General features: G+C 39.2%; 1 protein-coding gene across 2 annotated transcripts in view; it reads left to right on the forward strand.

The window, feature by feature from the left end:
* Window positions 1-22,109, forward strand: part of GTF2F2 (general transcription factor IIF subunit 2) — a 104,066-nt gene that overhangs the window by 68,194 nt on the left and 13,763 nt on the right. For both annotated transcript variants that reach the window (XM_069881300.1, XM_069881296.1), the window contains one exon: window positions 18,403-18,502. In XM_069881300.1, the coding sequence (XP_069737401.1) occupies window positions 18,403-18,502 (100 nt within the window). The remainder of the gene's footprint in view (window positions 1-18,402; window positions 18,503-22,109) is intronic.

A 22,109-nucleotide genomic window follows, 5' to 3' on the forward strand; every position in this document is an offset into this window, starting at 1 on the left:
GCTTTATTGGTCTGGGTCATAGGAGACACTTTTTTCCTCCAAGACTGTGAAGTCAAAAGCCTTTCTTTTGAAATAATACTTACTCTACTCAGGAAATCTTCTGTTCAATTTTTCTTCTTAGACTTATTTGCATCAATGTATGTGTGTTTGTGCCCTTGTATTAGATCCCATCTTTCTGTTAAGAGATACCTTTGAGAAGAAGCTAATTAAATCTATCACACATTTGGAATGACATTAAGATTCTTCTTTTTTTTTTTCTCATCTACTCTAGCTGTTTATGACATTTGATTACTGGCCTAGTAATTAACATTTCTCAGGACTGTCATTTCAAGTGAGTGAGAAGAAATCACAACAATGTCTGATACGCTGTCTCTCTGGATTGTCAATTTTATTGAGCTGTAGTAAGTGCTTAGCACATCCAACTCTTCATCTGTTTCTTCCATGTAGCTATGCTATAGTTATAAAGGAGAGAGGCTGGATGCCGTGTTTTAAAATGCCCTGGAGGGCATATCTCATGCCTTGAACTACACAAGGGAAGTGGGGAGTGCCGAGTCTCTTCAGTTTTCCTGCTAAATCCAGCACATTATGCTTGTCCTGCAGTGCACATAATACATATAACACATTTTATGCCTGAATTTAAGACTGTCTCTGCTGGGTCACGGTAAACTGTCTCACCAATGTCACAGAGAGTTACCAGTAATGAGTGGCACAGAGAAGAAGACCTTACAACAGGGCAAACACCTGCTGAAAGTTCCTCAGCACAGTCCTTGAGTCTCCAGCAGCTCGTACCTCAGGGACTGTTGGGTTGTTGTGGTGTTCAACAGCCATCAATACAGTTATCCTTTGGGAATTTAGTCTTTTGAACCCTTATGCAGTTTTAGCATCCATAATATCCTGCAGCAAGAAGTTCCATCATTTATTTACAAGTTGTGTGAAGAACTGCTTTCCTGTGTTTGCTTTGAATTTTCCTGTCTTACAGATTCGATACCTGCTAGTTGTGTTATTCAAACCATACAACTGTTCCCTATTTGTTGTCTTCCTGGACCAAATTATTTTGTTGACTTCAGTCATATCTTCATCTCTCATTTTTCTCTCTTCCAGCCCTAAGGAGTCCTACTCTTTGTTTTCTCTTACAACGTAACTTCTTCTGTAGTTCTGCGAATTTTTACCGGGGCATAATAGTGCCTGAATAGTTCTTGGTTCTATTAGTGTCCTTTCAAAGAAGAGAAGACTGTCGTTTTTAATGAAATACTGTTTCATTAATTGCAGTATCTCACTGGCCTGGAAATAATCGTCCTCACTACTGAGGATGCATAGAATAATGCTGAAATCTCACCCTGGTTTCTCAAGCATTTAGCTCAAGTTCATTTTTGCAATGCTGGTGCATCAGATGAGCATCAAACCAATGTGTCAGCCTGACTTTACAGCTGCTTATAAGAAGGGGTATTGCATATGAGATGTCAGCATTTCTGATGTCATCTGGATGGCTGCCCTGACAATGGGTGGTGCAGGGAGCCGGCTGGCCTGGGACTGCCGGGCTCTTGCATTCCCAAGCAGCTCACACTGCCGGACTACCAAAGACAAGGCTTCACAGATGCTCTGGCAGCCCCTGGTCTGGAGGCTTAAGATAGTTTTTGTCAGTTTTGTACCCACAGCAAGCCATGGAAATGGCAGTTGTGAAATGACAAGGATTACATTAATTTCAGTCAACAGCTGCTGAGGATACTGGGAAGGCATATTTTGTTTTGGGAACATCATGTTTGGGTTTCCAAAACAAAATTTTGAAGGATTTCTGTTCCATGAAAACTTTAAATGTTGGCTTACCTCCTAATTTAAAGGGATTTTTTTCACTGAAAACACAAAAAGCAAGTAATAAAAATTCAGATTTCCAGCCAGCTCTACTTATGCTTCGGTTGGAAGATTACTTCTCTTTTTTTTCTGCATGTTATTAGTAAGAAGCTTTATTACATCTACGCTTTTCGCATTTGTATTTCTCTCATCGCTGCAATGACTATTAGTGTCCCAGTGTGCTGCTGAAATTTTCTTTTGCCTAATTTTGTTTCATTACTTCATTGCACAGCCTGCAAATAACCTAGCTGCTTTTTTGTTTACACACTTGTCATCCACAAATGATGATGCTTTTCAGCTGTTCTGTAGCTAAGCTATACCTATTTGTCTCATAGTCATCTGATTGCAGAGTAAAGAAGCAGCTATGGAAAATACACTTTCTCTAATGTATATTAGGAGAAGCAGATGGTGCAGTCTGTTCATCGATGGAACTCAGTTTCTAAAACTGATTTAGTCTAGTTTGCAGCAGATACCGTTCTGGTACCGTCTGTCATGGAACATGTGCAAAGGGAGAAGCCCCATTTGGGTTGTTTGTATTTCATTGCAGTAAGGTGTTTATTTCATGTGTTATCCTGAGTATGACATATCAGAACACCTATTGTAAAAGCTTGTTCTTTAAATCCACAAGACTACATTCTTTGTAATTCGGTATTTTCATATCTTATTATTTTTCATTTATCTTTTTATTTAAAGTTGGTCCCTTTTTCAAGCATAGTTTTCATGCAGCCACTAATAGAATTTGCACTTGAAAAGAAGTGATGGCAAATTATTTTCCTAATTTGTGAAGTGGAGAGGAATTTCAAATTAATTATAAGTGTTTTGCATAAATTGGCATTTTCCCCATTGTGAAAAAGAAATGTCCTCTCTTCTTCAGAATGAACTATTTTCCAAAATTAGGAAGACCAGGAAAGCTGTTTGTGTTCTGCTTCTGCTGAGCTAAATGCACAGAAGTATAGAGCGTGTAGTATCCGTTTCCTTCAGCTCAAATAGATCCTGTAACCTCTGAAGCAGGAACTACTTAGGCTGAAATGATAGAAGTCTTCAGCCTGTGTATAGCTGAAAAAACATGCTAGCAGAGGCAGCTTTCTTCTCCCCACTTACCACAAACAGAAAGTGTTTGTGGCTCTAGATACAGATGTTTCATCAATAAAGTTTGGAAAGTGATAGGTAATTTATATTCCATTTCCTGCTGCACTGCAGGATGTGGGAATGCTCCAAAATATTGTGGAGTTGAGGGTGTGGTAGAGTAGACCAAGTAGTCTGAAAAATATTGCAGAAATAACATGACACAAAAGCGTCTGTTTGGAAGAAATCTGTTAAGCTTCTTACTGTTCTGAATAATTGCTTGACTATTCTCTGCATTTTGAGAACTAAATATTTGCTACAGCTTTTTCTTTCTTTCAAGCAATTCCATTTCCCAATTCTTTTCTCTAGAGCATCCTCTGTTTCACTGGACTTAGGGCTGAAATTTATAAATCATTCAGGTCCAAGACTGTCAAATGTCACAACTTCAATAAATGATGGTTTGTTTCCCAGTTTCTTTAGAGATACTTAAAACTTTATTTTTGTACCAAGCCACTGATTAACACTTGAGAACAATGAACTTCAATGTGATACTGTTGTGTAGAAAGAAAGGAACTTAATAGGAGACAAATTACTAGGGAAAATAAAACCTGCCTTTTTCTAATGTTGTAAGTATATGTGATATACCGTGATTGTTCCTAAAAATATAACATGTATGCCGCTGACGAGAGGACATATACCAGCCACTCTCATTGTTCTGAGGTGACCTATATTTACTGCTGCATATCTTCTGGGAGCAGCAGTATGTGTATTGTTTAGTACAGATATAAATATACAAATATGAAAATATTTACAGCTCTCAAAATCTCATTATCCCAAGGTAACTTTTTATAAAGTAACAAGACTTATTAGCATTTCTAAGTATGGTAGGTTGACCTTGGCTGGCTGCTAGATGCCCACCCAACTGCTCTCGCACTGCCCCTCCTCAGCAGGACAGGGGGAGAAAATAAGATTAAAAACTCATGGGTTGAGACAAAGGCAGTTTAATGAAGGAAAGCAAAGGTTGTGTGTCGAAGCAAAGTGAAAATGAAGTAAGTGTATTCTCTACTTCCCATCAGCAGCGATGTCCAGCCACTCTGTGGGAAGCAGGGCCCCAGTATGCATAGCAGCTGCATTGGAAGACAGATGCTTTAATAATAAATGCTCCCCTTCTCCTCTTTTCTTTAAGCTTTTATTGCTACGCAGTGTCATATGGTATGGGATATCCCTTCAGTCAGCTGCCCTGGCTGTGTCCCCTCTAGGCCTCCTGCCCACCCCTTTGGGTGGGCGATGGAGTGCCTGGATGCTGAGCAGGCACTGAACACAGGGATGTTAGCAGCACCCTCCTAGCCACTCTGTGGGCTGCTGTGAGGGAAGGTAACCCCGTCCCAGCCAGACCCAGCACACTAAGAGACACTATTTTACACTGTGACGTGATAGATATATGCACTGAATTAATAATTGTACAAGTTTATGGAAAACTATAAGCTATTATCAGTACTTTCACAGTATATTATATTTCACGTTTGAGTTACTGACTAACAAACTCAGTTCCATGCAGGTTTATGACAAACCAATGAAACTTGTGTGGAACATTTCTTCTTGGATGTATTTATTTTTTTTTTAATTGCAGCCTTAGGTGTAATTAAGTAAAACCATGGAGAGCAGGCTTTAAAATATAATGGTCCTGAAGTGTCTTTCAAGATTTTCTTTTTTTTCTGTAGAGGACATATTCAACCAAATTACCCATGCATGGAGTTTGCTTTGACACAAATTTCATGGACAAAACCAATTATCCAGCTTCCTATTAGGGAAGCTAGACAATGTTTGCGCTTCAGCCATTGACTGGTTTGGAGTTTGTCATGCCAGATGAATCTATAATCAAATCTTTGGGGGGTTTTATTTAATAACAGAATAGATATGGCTTCACAAAGTCTGGGTGAGTTTCTTCTTGTTCACAAATAAACAGGCACTCCTCTGAAAATCTCTAATTAAGAGGAGAATACTAATGTAGCAGAGCCAGAAGTGCATAGACCTGAGCTTATTTCTTAACAAATAAGCTCTCTAGTGAGTGTTTAAAAGATAATGTTCTGAGCTACCAAGCTTGTGTTATTTTTTTCTCCAAAACAAAGGCAAAGTTAGTTTTTAAATTATACTTTTAAAATGCAAAATGAAATCTTATGCTTTCAGGGCTCAGTTGTCTGAAAACCTAGCCATGTCCTTGTTGTGCCTTGCGGTCATCAGTGTGTTTTTAAGGGAAAGTTACTTTGAAATAACTTTGAGAATTGTTGGTTTGAAGTTGTAGCAGAGGTCAAAGCTCTCTTGAGCTGCAGCCTCCAGATCCTGGAGGTGTTTTCAAGGTACTGAGAACTCTTATTAGGGACTAACAGTAATACACCTGTGGCTCAGGTGAGCATTGTACGCCCAAAGGTGATGCATTGAAGCCAAATAAGGTGTTTTAGGAAATTAACGCTCATATTGCCCTCAGCAGCAGGATTTCAAAGACCAGAACTTGAGGAGCGCGACTCAAGCCAGCCTGAACGATGCAAGGCTGGTGTAAAGCCTGGCGAGTGGGAGTAGAGGTCTGCAGGGGGCAGCCCCACAGTGTTTTTTCTCTCCCGACTGCTATCACCTTCCAGCCACAGAGCTCTCACCCCTGTTCATGCTTGCCAGGCTCCCTCCACACAGCTGGTTTCTGCTCTGGCTTTGCCACAGCCTCGTGCCCGCTTTTTCTACTTGTGGGAGCACCTTCTTCACTCAAACAACAGCTGAAGAATGTCAAAGCAGCGATTTTCAAGTGGAGGTGGGCAGGTATGAAGTGTATTGGGAGAGGGAGCTGAGGAAGCACTTGTTTTGCAAAACAGGCAGAGATAAAAAGTAATTAAAATATCTGAACAGATATAGCAAAGCAGCAGTGCTGTACAGTTGGCAAAGGAAATGCAGTTGGCTGAAAGAGTGATAATCAAACTTTAAAAAAATCTGTTTTCTGCTTTAAGTGATACATCATTCTGTCTGCTCTTCGGTTTGCTGTGTTACATTTCTCATATTTTTTGGTGGCTTGCAGGAGAATCTGCTAAGTTTTCCAGTTGGAGAGTAAGCAACAGTTTTTTCACATAGGCAAAGGAGACATACAGGTTTCTTTCCTTTCCTGTGTTTGTTGTTTACATTGTAGGGTTCCTAGAGTTGCTGAGCTTACATAGCTTTTCTCTTTAACTTAAAGCTGATTTTGTTTAGATTAAGAGTGTGTTCAGAGTTCTGTTAACAATAATATGCTTCTCTTTGCTTGCAGGAAGGAGTGTTGGATAGGTTAATTCAGCAGTTCAGTGTGAGCTAATTCAGCAGTTTAGTGCAGACATACAGGGAAGCTGTTCAACAGTAGCTGAACTGTGCAATATTACCATTTAAGCTATCGACAGCAGTATATAGTCATCAACACATAGCAAGCACAGTGCTTTCAACCAGCAGTTTCATTTCAGTGCCCTTTGCAACAGTCCCTTGCTGGTTGTTTTTAAGTTTACTTTAACAGAAGGGAGGTGTATATCCTCAAAAACTCATTCTGCTATCTGGCATTTTAGGACTACAGGCTAGGGAAGGAAGGAGGAGTCAGGGAAAACCCTCAAGAATTTAAGCCAGCTAGGTTTACTAGGGAAGCAATCCAAATGTTTCCCTGATTGCCACAAACTGTTAAATTGTTTACAGTAAATTTTAACTGGAAGTTCCCCAATGGAACCAGATGCCATGGCTGTTTGCAGAGCTATTGGGGAAGTAAGTGGTGAGGTATCTGGAAAGTGGAATTTTAGAGATGGGAGTGCGTAGTCGGAGGCAGGGCGCTGGCAGCTGTAATTGATGTTTTGCAGAAGCGCTTCAGACTGAGGAGAGTTAGCTGAGATGCTGTAGGTGGGTTTTTTTTCCATTTGAGGACTTGTAGCCAACAGTCTGCCTCTTTCTTTCCAGCTCCTTTTAGCTATGTGAGCAGTTTCATCATTGCATAGTGAATTGACTGAGCTTGTAAATCATCCACCTTTTTACCAACAATTCAAGACCTGGGCCTTTCAGGGTGTGGTAAACATGTGGCTTTTCCATCTAAGAGATTAATTCCTAAAATTCTCCCTCTGTTTTCCCATTAGCAGAAAGTTGCACCATTTCTGGATCTGCAGGCTCTGACAAGAAGTGTTTGGCTTTCTGTTGCCTGAATTTGCAAGTCCCCATTATTGATAGTATTGGTTTCAAAGCAGCAACAAACACTGCAAATTAGTTTTGTCAGGAAAGTGAAGATTATGTGATTATGAGACAAGTCTAATTATTTTACTTTTAGAAATAAGTAATGGTTGAAAATTTAAAATTCCTCTTCTACAATCTAAATTGAAATGGCATCTTAGAAATAAATCCATTTGTTATGGAGAAGTCTGGGGACTGAGGAAAATGGGAGCAGGAAAGGAAACTGCATCTTTGAAAATGGAGATGGGAAAGGAGACTTTATCTTTACAAACATGACAAAAAAGGCTTAAACATTCAGTGATTCTTCATAATTTTGGGTTTTGTTTGAATCATGACAGGATGTTTTTCTACAAATGATGTAGCATAGCAAAATTGAAACTATGAGCCTGAGGTATTACTGGATACTCTTCAGTCAGTAGTAAACAGGAGAAGAATTTAGATTATCATTTCATTATTATAATGGTAATTTCTGTCTTTAAAATACATAAATGCCTGAAGGTAACTTCATTTTTAAAGATCTGTTTTGTCTTGCTTTTTACATTAGGATGTCAGATCTTTTCTTGCCTCTTGTCTCCTCAGGCATCCAGGTATAATATTAGCACTAATTGGTTTATGATATCAAGGAAAATATTCAAGATGAAGTTTTTCTTAAATAGGAAGCAAATTATAGCTGCAAGTTCCTGAGTACAGGCACATACAGTTTCGAACACATTGTTTATTCATATTAATGGGAGAATGGGCAACTCAAGGCAGTCAGGATGATCGTAAAATATGGAATCTGATGGTCCCCAAAGCTTAGACAAGAATAGACTCCAAACTGCGTAATTTCCAGAAAAGTGTACGTGGCATAACAGGATGCAGATCTAGAAACAGAGCTTGACTTCAGTCATGTCTTATCCCAGATTCCCATTCAAAAATCTCAGAGGTACAGGCATCATTTGTCACCTCGATCAAAACTCAAAGTGCTCTGCGCATGGAGGGCTTAACATTTTTACCCATGCTGTCACTTTTAGCAGTGTACATTTTGTCAACGGCATTTCAAATAGTTTATGTCTCGGTTGGTTGGGTTTGTTGACAATTCAGAATAAACTTCCCTTTTAGTTGGAGGCAAGAGATTTCCAAACATCAAGCTGCAAAGCAAGACAAAGGCTTGAGCCGGCAGCAGGGGAGATAAAACTATTCCTTATACTTCTGCCTTAAAAATATTAAGCAGACTTCTTAATATCTTTCTGTATGTATTTAAGCTTGTACATTTTCATGAATTCTCACTGCTCCCCGGTACCATGCAGTCTTTTTTTTCTTTTCCAGTTTACCTTCTAACCAACAAGTAATGTAAAAGAAAAGAGGAAGAAGTGATGTTATATGGTTGTTTCCTAACAAATCTTTTTTGATAGGAACAGCCAAAATATGTGTGCATGCATATTTAAAATTGTGTATGATCCTTTTGAAAGGAATACATCTCGCTTTAATTCAGGAGGATAATCTTCATGTTAAAATTAAAACGCTAGGCATTTTCTATCCTGCTTAGATTGCTAATGAGTCACTTTTCCTAGATCTCCAGTCTTTTCTTTCTGTATCATTAGTAGTGAGCTTGCAAGATTCCCAGTGCTTCCCCCGAAACAAGGAACCACTTTTTCTGGTTATTCATACCTACCAGTATTTAAAAGATGGACATCTGCATGTGTTGTATGGACTGTTGTGCAGACCACGTCCAATGATAGAGCTAGAAGTCTGTAGATCTTCATGTGCATGTCTTACCTGAACAAACCTAAAGGGAAATGAAGACTTTTTAACCTTCCTTGCTGTTTTTCTGGAGTATTTCCACCAGACTTGTTTGACTATGTGGCCGTTCCTTTTATGTCTTGCTTCTCTTCCAGCCTCTGGGTTGTTTCCCTCTCTTTTCCCGCATTGGACCAACGGCTGTTGTGTACACCTGGATGGCTCTTCAGGGCTGTCTCTGAAATTTCACCTCTTTTACCATTTGTGGAGAGGAGGGTGCTGGCCTCTTCTCCCAAGTGACAGGGGACAGGACAAGAGGGAATGGCCTCAAGATCCGCCAGGGCAGGTTTAGGCTGAACATTAGTAAAAAATTTTCACGGAAAGGGTCATTGGGCACTGGCACAGGCTGCCCAGGGAGGTGGTTGAGTCACCTTCCCTGGAGGTGTTTAAGGGACAGATGGACAAGGTGCTGAGGGGCATGGTTTAGTGTTTGATAGGAATGGTTGGACTCGATGATCCGGTGGGTCTTTTCCAACCTGGTAATTCTATGATTCTATGATTCATTTTTTCTGTCATGCGGCCTGATCTCTTTAGATTGGCAAGCCTTGTCACTCCATCAGTCTTATACCTCATCTCATACCTGTACTCAAGGTAATTCATGTGCACTAGCCAACACAAAAGGACATCCAGATTTTACTTCACTCTAGTTTTAGAACTTTCTGTCACTGGAATAAGACACAATAACAGGAAATCTGATATAAAAATATACTACATCCTGCAGTGTTATCCACTTAGAAACCAAGATGAGGTGCCCCATATAACGATACAGCATGTTACAGAGCATTCATGGATGCACTTGCACCCTGTCTTAGTCCTCAGAGAAGGCTGTCTCCTCTAGCTCTGCTTATGTTTGTTCTTGAACTTGATCTTGCCTGCGTTTAGATTAGTGTTGGGCTGAAAACTAGGTGGAACAGAGATGTTCGTGGTGTGTATATCATAAGAAAAATGCTGAAAATATGGTAGGAGCCAATAACGAAGTTGGTTTTTTTTTCCTTCAGGGCACTATTTAATTGACTATGACAGCCATAGAATAGAAAGGACTGCCAAATCCTGACATTTGCAACAGCTACAGGGCTGCAGACTTCTCTGCTATTCCAGAGTACATGAATTGTAATAAGGAAGTGTTCATTTCTTTGCAATAACTGATAGGACAATAGGAAATAACCTCAAGCTACACCAGGGGAGGGGCTGTTTTTGGATATGAGGAAAAACTTATGCATGGAAGGGATTGTTAAGCACTGGAACAAACTGCCCAGAAGGTGATTGAGTCACCATCCCTGGAGATACTTGAAAGATGTGTAGACGTGGTGCTTAGAAACATGGTTTAGTGGTAGACTTGGCAGTGTTAAGTTCACAGTTGGACTTGATGATCTTAAAAGTCTTTTCCAGTCTAAACAATTGCATGATTAGTGACCTTCCAGTACCTGAAGGGGGCCTAGAAGAAAGCTGGGTAGGGAGTGTTTACAAAGGCTTGTAGTGATAGGACTAGAGGCAATGGGTATAAACTGGAGAGGGGCAGATTTAGTCTAGACATAAGGAGGATTTTTTTCACTATGAGAGTGGTGAGGCACTGGAACAGGTTGCCAAGGGAGGTTGTGGCTGCTCCATCCCTGGAGGTGTTCAAGGCCAGGTTGGATGAGGCCTTGGGCAGCCTAGTCTGATGGGATGTGTCCCTGCCTATGGCAGGGGCCTTGGAACTAGATGAACTTTAAGGTTCCTTGCAACCCAAACTATTCTATGTTTCTATGATTCTGTGATTGACCATACAAGGCCTTTCTGCTAATCTACTGCATAAAAGTTATGGAAAGACCTTTCTACCTGGCAGGAGCACAATGCTGTGTTGACCCAAGTCCTCCTGGAAGTGCAAGGAAGATGCAGAGGCTGCCTTGCTTCACAAGGGTGAATGGCCATGTGGGCCCTTAAGGTTATCTGGTCAAGGACCCTTTTGAGTAAAGAGAGGGAGGAACAAACAAAACATACAGAGACAAACCTGGACAGGCAAGCCAATTGGAGGCAAAGACAACAAACTTCATAAGCCACACTAACAGATGAGCTGCTTATAACCGCACTTAGAGTCACATTGCATAGAAGATACCTGTGAATTATGGTTCCTTCTTAAGCTTAGCCTCGGATAATACTCTTCCACCATGGTCCCAATATGGACCAGGCACTGCCAGAGCCTGACTTCATCACCAGCAGGACACTTCTAGATTAAGTATCTATTAGATTAAAAATATCCATCATGCCAAGCGGATCTCATAATTTTCTTCATGCTAATTGCTTTACGGAATTACTTAAAATGTTTGAAGTTGGGAACCAAGTAATAAGGAAAGTTACTCGATTATATCACTCCTAGAATGCTAGTCTTTCTTACTTTATATTTACATTATTTATTTTCACAACCTCGACCCAAAAGGTTTTTAATCATTTGCAATACTAAACTCAGAGAGGAAAAATGAGAGCTTAATGGATTAAATCAATCATTTCCATTTTATAAAACCAGAAAATAAAACACATAAGGAATAGTTACTTATTGTTGGATTACCATTCATATAGTCTCGTGTTCTGTACTGGAGAAACGTAATGTAGAATTGGAGTCTTCAGTTATGACTGTGGCACCTGTCTCAATATTAGACATGAAATTATGTTATATTCATATGATTTGTTGCTCAGCCTTCAACATATATAGTTGAAGATGTCAGTTCCAGAGAAACCTAAAAGGTTTCCTGAACATAAAATAATTACAGCACTTTTCTTGAAATGCCAGGATTTCAAGACTTAAAATTAGTTATAAATCATATTCTATATTAATAATTCAGAACATTTTTCTATTTAATGCTGGCAATTGTGCTTCTTAATGCCATTTCCATTCAGTTTATCCTCTGCCTGCCTGTCTAGTCTTTGTAAATGGGGATGGACTCACTTTGCTTTGACGTGGGGGGTGTGCTGGAGTAACACTTAGCATCTGAAAGAGAATAGCACGTTCATCTGTGCAACAGGCTGCAGTCATCCACCCCCATCTAACGTGACACTGTAGAATCTTTCTTCATGGAACAAAACAAAATGCTGAATTTCTATGTTGCTAGTTCTTATCTTTTGGAATGTGTGACAGATTGTTTCGTGTAGCAGCAGGTTGTCAGCATTATTATTGTTATTAGATATTGTGTATTTTTGCTGATGAAGTAGTTTTGGCAGTTCCCTATGTTGTTTGTGGTTGGGCACTGCCACAGAGCTGGATTAGCAGCCTGTGCCCCACAGGGTGCTGAGTTCCCTTAGTTCTCCCATAATTACAAAACCTTCTGAAGTTTCAGCATCTCATAGAAGTTTTTATCTGCTCGTATCTTATATTACTAATATTTTTGCTGTCTGAACAAGGTGCCGTCATCCAAATGCACACAAGAGAAGCTGGTGTGAAATTCAATTTCTACCTTTATTTTATTAGTTTGTTTTGAATGAGATTTTGCAGGTTGTACCTTCTTCTGTTATGTTTGGGATGCTTAGTTAAATACGGGAGCAAAAATACTTGGTTGTCCATATCCCGTATTATGAAACTACATGTCGTGCAGCTGCCTATGTCCTGTTCAAGTACAGAATTGCTGAGTATGGAACTAAGAGAGCATCAGTCCTTGGCTTTTACTTCCCTGGTACTGAACTGGGAACTTCTGCAAAAAGTCAAAAAAAAAAAAAAAAGCTGCAAAGCTGGAGAGTTTGTATTCCTTGCCCTCATAAACTGTGGTCCGTGGACCTGCTTCTCTGCTGTGAGTGAAGCAAACCAACATTTCCTTTTTTGCAACAGAAAAGTTGGCTCCTTACTTACTCCTGTCCTGTGTAAATACAGCACAGAAAGGTATTGAAACCTTTCAGTCTTGTCCATACAATAATTTCTTTAGAAGTGTCAAGAATTCAAGCCCAAGCAGCATTTCTAGCTAATACTTTAGAGGTGTCAAGAATTCAAGCCCAAGCAGCATTTCTGGTTAATACATGCTTCTAATTTTTGAAATGCTGGTTTTGTGGTAGAACTTTAATCACAGGAAACGAAATGACTTATTCTTCAAGTCCTTGGTTTATTTTTTTATTGCTGGGAGATACATATATTTAAAAGCCAATGAGTATCTCCTCCTAGGAATGTCCATATTGCGTTCACCTCTCTCCCTTCATGTTGACAAGTCCTATAGAATTATTTCCAGCCTGTTCGAATGTTTTTCCCCTTATTCATCTGTAGGCACAGTGACAAATCAGAATTGCAGTGTAAAATGTATTTTGCTGGGAAATGACTGTGGTGAATTCAATGCCATGCTGGTTACTTGCTACATTTCAAGGATGAAGAGCTATATTTGATCTTGGGGGTGGAAGGGAAAACCACAGTGTGCAGGCTGGTGGCTGCTCTGTCGCAAATTTATTGGCAGATTCGGGAAATCTGCATTCTGTTTTTATTTTTTAGGCCAGATATTGGCGTAAATTATGGCACTAGCTATTTCGACACCAGTCAAGTGGAAATTTAACTCCTTGAAGAGCTGAGTGGAGTTTTGAGCCTTAACAAAGGCTTTTAACTGTCACGTTCCTGCGAATCATAATTAAGAGTGATAGGTAAAAAGCCACTGCTCCTTTAAATCAGTGTCACCAGTGACTCAGAATACTGATTTTTTTATTATTATTCCTATGGACAGTTTCAATTAAGATTCAGCAGACCCACTCTGAGAAAGCCCTGTAGAAAATGCTTCATAATATTTTAGCTTAATAGTGCTTTTTTAAATTCTGTTTAAGAAATGGGAATTTAAAAGTAATTATATTTGTAACATGATAAAATATTGCAGTAAAAGGCTAATAAAATGCCCATTTCATAGCTTTTGTTATAAATTTTTGAGTGTATAATTACTAGAATATATGCATATATATTTCATCAAACTTTTCCAAAGAACAAAATGAAAATACAAAATTAAAATGTCAATTATATTCACCCTAACATAATACTTTATAAATGTGAGAGAATTATGGCATAGTTTGGGCAAACCACACCAGATTTTCCCTGCAAATAGTGTCTGCATTAACATAATTGCACAAAATAATTGCAGGTTATTTGTCTTTTCCCTTTGTCATGCACTAAGCAAATTTCAGTGCTTCACCTACACATGAACCATTTACTGTTGGGGGGTGTATACCACGTTTGTCATGGCCTTTACCTATATTTGTACACTCTGGGGAGGCTAACTCCAGATGTGCAGCAGCTGTTGTTCTACATGGGATTGTGTGACCATAATCTGCATGGAAGCCTGGCAGAAGGAAGGTAATGTGAGGCTCTGTCATTCTCCAGGAGGTCCTGAAAGCAGTTGAAAAATAAATGAGAAGGTCAGCCATCAGGGAGAAAAGCAAGATTCATGTGTAGAATAAATGCATCTTAATAAAAAGGTTTGCCTCCTGAGACACTGTCCTTCCCATTTAGATTTCCATATTGGCATGTGGCAACTGCTGTAACTGTTTGCATTAAAAAGTAATACCAGAGATGTGGAATCATAGAATGAGTCACAGAATGGTTTGAGTTGGAAGTGACCTTAAAGCGCCTGCTTTAAGCGCCCTGCCATAGGCAGGGCCACCTCCCACCAGACCAGACTGTCTAAGGCCCATCCAACCTAGCCTTGACCACCTTCAGGGATGGGGCAGCCACAGCTTCCCTGGCAACCTGTCCCAGAGTCTCATCATCCTCATCATGAAGAATTTCTTTCTCATGTCTAGTCTAAATCTTCACCTCTCCAATTTATAGCCATTCCCCTTTGTTCTATCACTACGTGTCCTTGTAAAATGTCTCTTCCCAGCTTTCTTGTTGGCCTCCTTCAAGTACTGGAAGGCCACTATAAGGTCTTCTCGGAGCCTTCTCTTCTCCAGGCTGCACAACCCCAACTCTCTCACTCAGCCTGTCCTTGTATGGGAGGTGCTCCAGCCCTCTGATCATCTTTGTAGCCCTCCTTTGGATCCGTTCCAATAGCTCTGTATCCTTCTTATGTTGAGGATTCCAGAACTGGACACAGTACTCCAGATAAGGTCTCACAAGAAGAATAGAGGGGCAGAATCACCTCCCTTGACCTGCTGGCCATGCTTCATTTGATGCAATCCAGGATACCGCTGGCCTTCTGGGCTGTGAGTGCACATTGCTGGCTCATGTCAAGCTTCTCATCAATCAGCACCTCCAAGTCCTTTTCTGCAGGGCAGCTCTCAATCACATCATCCCCCATCCTGTATTGAAACTGCAGATTGCCCCAGTCCAGGTGCAGGACCTTGCACTTGGCCTTGTTGAACCTCATGAGGTTCACATAGGCTTACTTCTCCAGGTTGTAATATATTTTTGGTTCTCCCAACAGCAGTTTATCAGCTAGGAACGGGAAAAAAATATAGCACTGTACAGTTAGACAATTTTCTAAACACCATCTGAGATCTCTGAGTCGTAGTCTGGAAACCTTTGGCAAGAAACCTTGAAGTACAATAGGGATATCTGTGAAATTCCCTCCAGGAACACACACGTTTGTAGCTAATACATTTGTTAGTTGGTACATTTAGATCTTTCTGAAATCTTTCATTTCACAAACCAACTCAGGTTTTCCATTTCAGTTGTTACTTGGTAGGCTTCTGTCCTGTTTCCTGATGAGGCAAGAAGTTTTTCCTTGCTTTCAAGATTGTGTGCTAGGGAACTTCATATGTTAGATGTAACTTCATTGCCATCAACCTTTGGAGGCCACTGAGGAGTGCATTAGCCCTCCTACACATTGGGTTTTTCTACTGGTTTGGAAAGTAGCAGGTTAAAATAAAAAAAACTCTGAAATGTATATCCTACATGGCAAGGGTAAATTCTTAAAAAATAAATCACTGGTGTTCTTTTATGCAAAGAACGATTCATTTATGGAACCTACACTGAAATGGGTGATGGTATTTCCTGTATTGTAATTTTAAAATGCCAGAACAGGAAGGGACCTTCAACTCTGAGTGGTGTATGAAGTTCATGACAGGCTCTAGGCTGAAGAGCTATCAGTTGTTTGCATGCCTAAATATCTAATTTATTAAGAAGCTGGAGGAGGGTTGACATGAGCATTCTAAAGCTTTTGCTTCTGAGAACAGTCTGAGGTGTTCAATATTTTCAGTGTTTTGGCATTTCATCATTGAAGGACTAATGTTCTTTGGCTGTTTTCCTGAAGAATAGGAGGCTATTACAAATTTACATTGCTGTGGGTAACAGATATAAAGCGTGGTGCAAGGAGGATTTAATCACAGAGAAATGCCACCATTCTAAGCCTAGCACTTCCCAAGAACAGGAGGCCATCTGATGTTTTTCAGTATTGCTGTTAACCTTGTTTATCGCTTACCTGTGCTGCAGCTGTAATGAGGACTCTGGAACAACATCACAAAACAAACATCTAAATCTGGTCCGTGTGAAGAAGAGAGTGGTGCAGTGGCTAGAAGGGGAAAGGAGAAACAAGAATTCCTAGTTCAACTCTAGGAGGCCCTGTCTCATAAACAGCAGCAGTGTCAGTAAAAAGGTTCAGAGCAGGATATACATCTCTGCATCTTTTATGGAAAGGAAAAGTGTGAGAGGGAAAAGAAGTGAGGTGAAAAATAGCTACAGTGGAGCTGGGGGAGTACTGGAAAACTCCACAGGTCGAAACAATAGGAAAAATGGCAAAGGACTACAAGAAAATACTCAAAAAAATAAAGCCAAACTATATAACCGGGCCTTTAAAAAGTTATTTAGTCAAAAAAAAAAAAAGGTAATGAAGAATTGGAGAAAAAGACAGATTTGGAGAAAAGTTACCAATTTAGCTTTAGCCTGTGCCACTTTGTGAAGCTCGAGTTCAGAAGATCTTTGCTAACCAGATCAATAAAATCTTTAAAATTGTTTAATTAGATTGATGGCCAAAAGATAAACTCTCGTGATGAAAGCGTCTACCTTTGTTTGCCAGAACAGGAGTAAAAAAGTGTTCACTGATCATTTACCTTCCAATTGATTTCCCTTCAGGCTAGGAAAAAAAATGCTACATTTGGAAAGAAGAAAGCATTGATGTACCTTCTCCTGATTTGGAAATGTAGAATACAAGGCAATGATTGCTTGAGGATAATTAAAACTATAGAACAAATGTCAAGTCTACAAAGGTTCAAAAGGAAGCAAGTTTGCATCTATGAGACAAAACTGTCGTTACTGTCCAGCAATACTAGCTATGAAGGATGATTAGCTTTATTTCCAGTTGCTACTACTAGAGAATTTATGTCTTAATTTAATGTTTACCTCAAATGTAATTTATTTAGGTTTTTCAGGTGTTAAATCAGAACTATACTGAGTTTAAATTTACCATTTTTGGTCTACATTATATTTTTACAAAATCAGTGATCTCAAATGCTTAGAGTTGGTTTTAAAGTACTGTCTGTGTTATCATTTTTGTGTTTTATCTTAACAAACTAATAATTTTTTTTACATTAATGTTACTATGTTGATTTTTCTTCAGAAAGAAGGAAACATCACTGTACATTTATTGGGCTGTAAGTCTTAAATTGTGTTTAGTGAAACTTGACTCTTCTGCCTGTAAGATGCACCTTTGGAAACAAAGTAATGTCACTGATGATATCTTAGGTTTATGTCATTATTAATTGGCTGGGCCTTTAAGCTTTGTTTCTTTGAGGGAATGTTGTTGTCCTGCACCTTTCTAAAGCTTGGGTTTGTGCATCATTGTTCAAAGTAGTAATTCTTGAGTGCTACACCTGAATTAAATGGAGTGTTCTCTCTGTACCATCACATATAAGCGTTAAATTACGTAGAGATGAGCCTGACAATACGTGTTCAATGTCTGACCTTCTCAGTCTTTCCCAAAGAAAACTGAAGGTCACCTTTCATTAACTGTATGATTAAGACTCGATTACACATTGATTTGAACCTGGATGAATTCCTCTGTCTTCATGGTTCTAAAAGTGCTCATAAGATAGTTGTATTCTCTTACCCTACTCTAATGCAAAAAGAAAGGTCATGGAATTTTTTCTTTTACATTAAAATATCTAAGAGAAGGTCATAGAATCTAACCTTTACTGTGCTCTAGGAGTCAGCAGAAGTGGATTGAAACCTTTTCAGCCCTCAGCTGAGTAAGCTGGGAGATTCTGGGTTTGTTTGGCTTGGGTTTCAGCTTTTTTTTAAGAGCACAGGCTTTTCTTCCACTGGAGTGTCAGGCTTTTGGAATAAAATTTGTGTTCATACATGGTTTTTAATATCTTCCCTTCACAGTTGCTTGGTTTTTAGCATTTCATTATCTTCGATAGCGTATAGTATCATGGTAATCCACAGTGTCTTCAAGCAGAAATAGAGCAGGAAAAACTTAACTCAGAAGAGTGCATTTGTTTTGCCTTAAGATTTGTTTGCAGCTGACCTTTGATAAGATCTGGTTCATACTTGCAGATTTTCAGAATTCATTTTGAGTGTGTGCTTGGCTGAACTTTTTATTAATTCTCCTGTTGTTTTTTTTTTTGCAGATTACAGATAGAAGAATCTTCTAAACCTGTAAGACTATCACAGCAGCTGGACAAAGCCGTAACCACAAACTATAAGCCAGTGGCTAATCATCAATATAATGTAAGTAGCTTTCAGCATTTTCATTTATTCTGCTAGCCAGAAGTCTGTCTGAGGACTCCAGAAACGTTCTGTTGCTGTCCTGCAGCCCTTTCGCTTGCAGTTGGAAATGTCCCATGTCTGGTTTCTCCCTCATTTTGCCTTCTGGGGATCTTCTTTCTGTCTCAAGACCAACATCACCCCTGGGGCTAAGGTCTGCCAATTCTAACTCTCTTGTGTTACCTGATGGAGGGTAGATGACCTTTACCCAAGCCTTTTCTAGTGTCTTTATTACATTCTTCCTCTGGTCTTTTTTTAAAAAAATGTAATTTTGAAATTTGAACGTAGAAGGCAGTTCAGGCTTTGTGCTATGAGATGTGGAAGCACTCCCTTGAGCCAAATAAGGTATCATATGGAGGTGGGTAAAAGATTTGAAAGGAATCATTAGTTTCCAGTCCTTTGCAGGAACTAACAAGTGGAAAAGAATAACAGCTGATAATTTTTCACAGTTTCATACCTTCATAGTACGTGTTATTTGCATCATTAGCTTTGTCAATATTACACCCACGCTGCCATTCCAGATCAGTTGATGTACATACAAACTACAGTGTCCTTTTTCTTAAAGATCCTCTTTGAGTAATTTGTATGTATGCATATATAATCGCCATTACTGTTGAATGTGAGAAATGTTAAGTCATACTGAAAATTAGTCACTGCGTTAGTCATTTAAACTTTTACACTTTTTATTAAGATTTTATTTACATAAAACAAATGATAATATACTGGGTGATATATAAGCATTATTCTGAAAGGCGATCTATTTCTACAGAACCAAAAATAATTGTTTCTCTCTCATGGGACTGATTTGTAGTAGTTACTGTACAAAGTACTGTACATAGGTGATCATGCCAATATAACTATTTTGGCTAAGGGAATGACATTTAACTGAAATAGTCACACTGGTATATCCTGCTATGTAAATGCAGTTTTATATGAGTATATTGTTTTATGATGCTCCTGTCGTTCTCCTTTTTTAATTCTGGAATGAGCTACAGTGATGCAGAGCATCTCACTTCAGTGGGATTCTATGCCGTTTCCCTGAAACTAGTGTACTTACAACAGTATGTTTGAATGCTTATTCTGGTCGCAAACAACTGTACATGTGGATGTATTCGATGATGTTCAGAGGAGTTTGAGGAAAGAATGTGCATCTACTAGGAAAGAAAGAAGTTAAACTTCCTGAAGGAAGATATAGGATGTTTAATGGGGCTTAAGTATGGCTGCTTCATGTACCTGAATGTAGCAAGGAGAATGGAAAGAAATTACTTGTGGATGGGAAATAGCAATAGCTGGTATAGGGAAAGTGATTGTGTATTTTGCAAGTAATTATATTAAATCCACATTTTTATTAGAAGAAATTGCAATTCCATTAGAATACATGCCAGAAAACTTAGCTTTCCTTCTCTGGGAAAGGGACCTTCATTTTCTGTATGTCTGTGGACGATACACATCTTTAAAGGGTTGCAGTGCCAAAGCTCTTGCAGCTGGAATCTTTCTGTGACTTCATTATTTTTCATAACACGGCAGAAACGTTCTGCAGTGGTCCTGGTTACCACTGCAGAGGCTTCTTTGTGATCTCCTCTCTTCCTTCTCTCCCATACTGTAGAAGTTGGTACCTGTGCTCTGGGGGATGGCAAAACCTTTAAGACTTCATTCAAACATTCTCAGATGAAAATTTAGATTTAGTCTCGCTTTCTCTATCGCTTTTGTATTCGCTGTCTGCCAAAGCAGTGTAAAATACATCAGCTTCAGTATTAATGATACCGTCAAGAAGGCACTTTGGCAGCTTTTCAGTCATCTTAGCAACATACTGGGAAGGTAAACAAAGAGAAATTGATTTCTGTATGAAGTCTTGCAGGGATAAGCTCACAACTTCTGCACTCAACAGGTTATTCTAAAATGGTTCTTCCTTGAAAGCAATTTGTATTTTAATGCTTTTTAAATTTAAAACCCACACAATTTTAAATACATCTAATTAGTTTATAATGTACATGCATTCTGTAATATGACTCTTGAAAAGTGCTTTAAGCCTACTGTGTAAAACATCACGTTCGCAAAGAAAACAGGAAGGAGAAAAAATGAAAGGCTGCATTGTAACTTGCTTTAATCAGCGTATTCACAAGACAAAAAGAAGGAAGCCGCAACAGACACCATGCTTTTTATTTTTAATAGCATTTCACAATAGGCTCCGTGTTTTTAGACAGCAGCAGGAGCTGTTGCTGAGGTTGGAGGGAAATGCTGGAGTGTTGCTAATTAAATTGTGGGCACCTGGGATGCCAGCTGCAAATAACTTTTCAACAAAAGGAGGTTTGATATTCAGTTTTCTGTGCAAGTTGTTCTTATGCATTAATTAAGAATATTAGAATATTCACATTGCATTTGTGTAGGGAATATAAACACTCCTCCTTGATTGACTTTAGCTTATCCAGAGAACGTAAAATCTAAGTTCCTACTGAGGAGAGTATACTGATGCACTGAAATAATAGACAAAGAATAATGCTGGACATTACAATTTAGTGGTGAAAACACAAAAAAAGATTGTGCTTTGTTTGAAAAGACTTCTCCATGTTTTTTTTCCAGGAGAGTGTTATTCCTTTAATTAGGATCTTACAGCCAGTCATGAAACAGTCTTGTCAGAGACCTAACATCAGTGAGGATAATGTTGAGAACTTCCTTATTGTTACTTTGTTCCTGTGTGTAAGAAGCATCAATTTTAAAGCCAGCAGTTTTGTTCTCCGCATGGAGACAGTTGTAGCTAGTTGCTAGCTAAGCAAATTTCCGCTGTGTCCTTTCAAGAGGTACAAACAGTACAATGGATTTTTTGTTTTTCTCAGAGATTGTCTTGAGAGTCCCAGTAGGTTTTCCCATTACACCCATGTTGCTTACCCATTATTCCTGTTCTCTGCCACATGCAGAAGGAATAACCTCAGTGCTTTGCTCCTGTTCTTTGTCCTTAAAAACAAACAAAACAAAACAAAAAAAACAGAAAAGGGGGAGATGAGTTTCTTTCAGCACTTCAGCTTGACCTTCCACCTGAGGACATTTCAGTTTGTTTCTGTTTTTCTTCTTGTTCATTTTAGTATGTTGCTTGGAGAGGCAGAAATTGCAGAAGGGTTGGTAAGAACAGGCATAATAGCCGCTGCTGTGGTGGCGTGATATGGCCTGGAACTGGCTTCCTTTATCTTTCCCACTGCATCTTTCAACTGATATTTTTGAGCCAGAGAAAAGTTGCTAACCTTAGAAACAACTATATAGGTCTTTACACTGATAAGTGACCTCAAATGTACACAGGAAACCAGAACTCTGTCATGCTTTGCAAGTGGAGATGTCTGTGTCTCTCCCACCAGCTTCTGTAATTGACCTTTAAAGTATGAGAGGCTTTTCTGACAACAAATTAAGGCAGGGTAGTCCATCTCCTCCTCTTGTAAAATGTTAACATGTGTATATATTCAAAATGTTGTTAAGTTCTCAGTGCTGGTCTCCCTGAAGCCAATGTCTCAGGCGCAGTAGGGCTCTATTGGAGATCCAGTAGAATGTTGCTTACCAGTATCAGCCATGACCTGATCAGCAA

Source organism: Phaenicophaeus curvirostris, chromosome 1 (genome assembly GCF_032191515.1).
Source record: "Phaenicophaeus curvirostris isolate KB17595 chromosome 1, BPBGC_Pcur_1.0, whole genome shotgun sequence".
Classification (NCBI taxonomy): Eukaryota; Metazoa; Chordata; class Aves; order Cuculiformes; family Cuculidae; genus Phaenicophaeus; species Phaenicophaeus curvirostris.